The sequence below is a fragment of the Pyxicephalus adspersus genome, chromosome 3 (genome assembly GCF_032062135.1).
Source record: "Pyxicephalus adspersus chromosome 3, UCB_Pads_2.0, whole genome shotgun sequence".
Lineage (NCBI taxonomy): Eukaryota > Metazoa > Chordata > Amphibia > Anura > Pyxicephalidae > Pyxicephalus > Pyxicephalus adspersus.
In genome coordinates, this window is record NC_092860.1 from 92,842,524 (window position 1) to 92,844,247 (window position 1,724).

At 35.2% G+C, this 1,724-nt stretch overlaps 1 protein-coding gene across 1 annotated transcript in view; it reads left to right on the forward strand.

Annotated features, from left to right (window-relative positions):
• Positions 1–1,724, forward strand: part of SEC24B (SEC24 homolog B, COPII coat complex component) — a 32,833-nt gene that overhangs the window by 17,641 nt on the left and 13,468 nt on the right. Inside the window, 3 exon segments of the mRNA XM_072406818.1 lie at positions 391–493; positions 614–740; positions 1,316–1,459. Of these exon segments, the coding sequence (XP_072262919.1) occupies positions 391–493; positions 614–740; positions 1,316–1,459 (374 nt within the window).

A 1,724-nucleotide genomic window follows, 5' to 3' on the forward strand; every position in this document is an offset into this window, starting at 1 on the left:
GATAGCGTGGTGGTCAGTAGGAAGAGTGTCTCTTACATTGCTGGCCATTAAGAAGAATGTAAACCCTACAGATAGCCAAAAAGGTTATTGGGGCTCACTTAAACTGAGCCGAGAGTCGCACACTGCTCATTACTCAAGGAACCCCTAGCCACCTCTGGAGCAAGCTCAGGGTTCCAGTGAAGCATGGTTGAGAAACACTGTCTTTGGCGCATAATGACAGTACTGATGCCAGTTATTTCTTTGAAATAATGAAGTATTCTGTAAATTCAAGCTTAGGCTTCAAATTCGTTACTTTTTATATTTTCATGAGTTATGCCCATGTTTACGTTTTTTTACTATTTTTGTTTGACATTTTAAGCTTTAGTTTTAGATACAACCTTTACCTTACAGATTCTTCAGGTGCACTCTTACAAGTATTCCACAGACACAAGCTCTTTTAAATAAAGCAAAGCTCCCCCTAGGATTACTGCTTCATCCTTTTAAAAGTAAACCTGTAAGTATGTGTTACGCATCTTGAAAAGTCCTGTAGTGTCTTTTTCTGCTCATGACTATTATTTATAGTGCTGTGTCTATATGTTTTTATTGTACTGTATTCTGGATTTTCCCCATTTAGCGTATTCCGACTATATCCTCAAGTACCATTGTAAGATGCCGGTCCTGCAGAACATATATCAACCCATTTGTATCTTTTATTGACCAGCGGAGATGGAAGTGTAATCTTTGTTACCGAGTAAATGATGGTATGTATTTATACATACAAGTATGTTGGGGAATTTTGTATTCTGGGTTAAAGTGTATGTAAAAGCTGACAACAAACTTTTTACTTTTTCCATATTGGTCTGGAGAAAACACCAGTAAATTTTTTCTCATATATATGTTTGATAAGTGTGAAATATTACTTGTTGATCGTGCCAGAAACCTTGTGAACTGATAGCTCAATTTGCTCTGCACATCTGCCTTATGTTAGAATTTTTCTCTAAAACTATGAAACACCATTCACTATTTTTGAGAGACTGAAAAAGTATTCAGTAGTCCTGTTCTGACAATTTCTCCCCCATAGATACAAATAGTATTATCACCACTAGGACAGGAAGTGATGATAAAAAAAAGGTGGGAAAAAAGCCTGAAAATAAAAAAACAAATGCAACCATTGGCTCTATAAACTGGTAAATTGCAATATAATATAGTTTTTGTTCTTGGATTTAGATACACTTTAGCAATATATATTTCAGTTTAGAAGTTTTAAGTTAGAGGCTTTGGCCTCTACTTTAGTTATTGATTCGGCGTTATGTGATTGTTGTGATATTTTCTTTAGTGCCGGAAGAATTTATGTACAATCCAGTGACGCGTAGCTATGGAGAACCACACAAAAGATCTGAGGTCCTAAGTTCCTCTGTGGAGTTTGTGGCTTCATCTGATTATATGGTAAGGCATGGTCATTTTGTGTACATATTAACAAAAAAAAAATTGATGTATATTTATTAAATGAATGTTAAATTGGAAATATTTAGGTTTCTGAATTCTTGTTGTATTTTTATTTTTTTTACATGTATCAGCAACATGTCACATCTCCATTGATTAGAATTTACCTGTATGGTCCCAGACAGGTCTACTTGTGCCTTTAAATCAATTTACACAGATATGAATGCTGGCTGTAGCCCTGAGAAAGGCACATCCAGAGGACTCAAATCTAAATGAGAACTAGACAGACAAGTAGTTGTTTT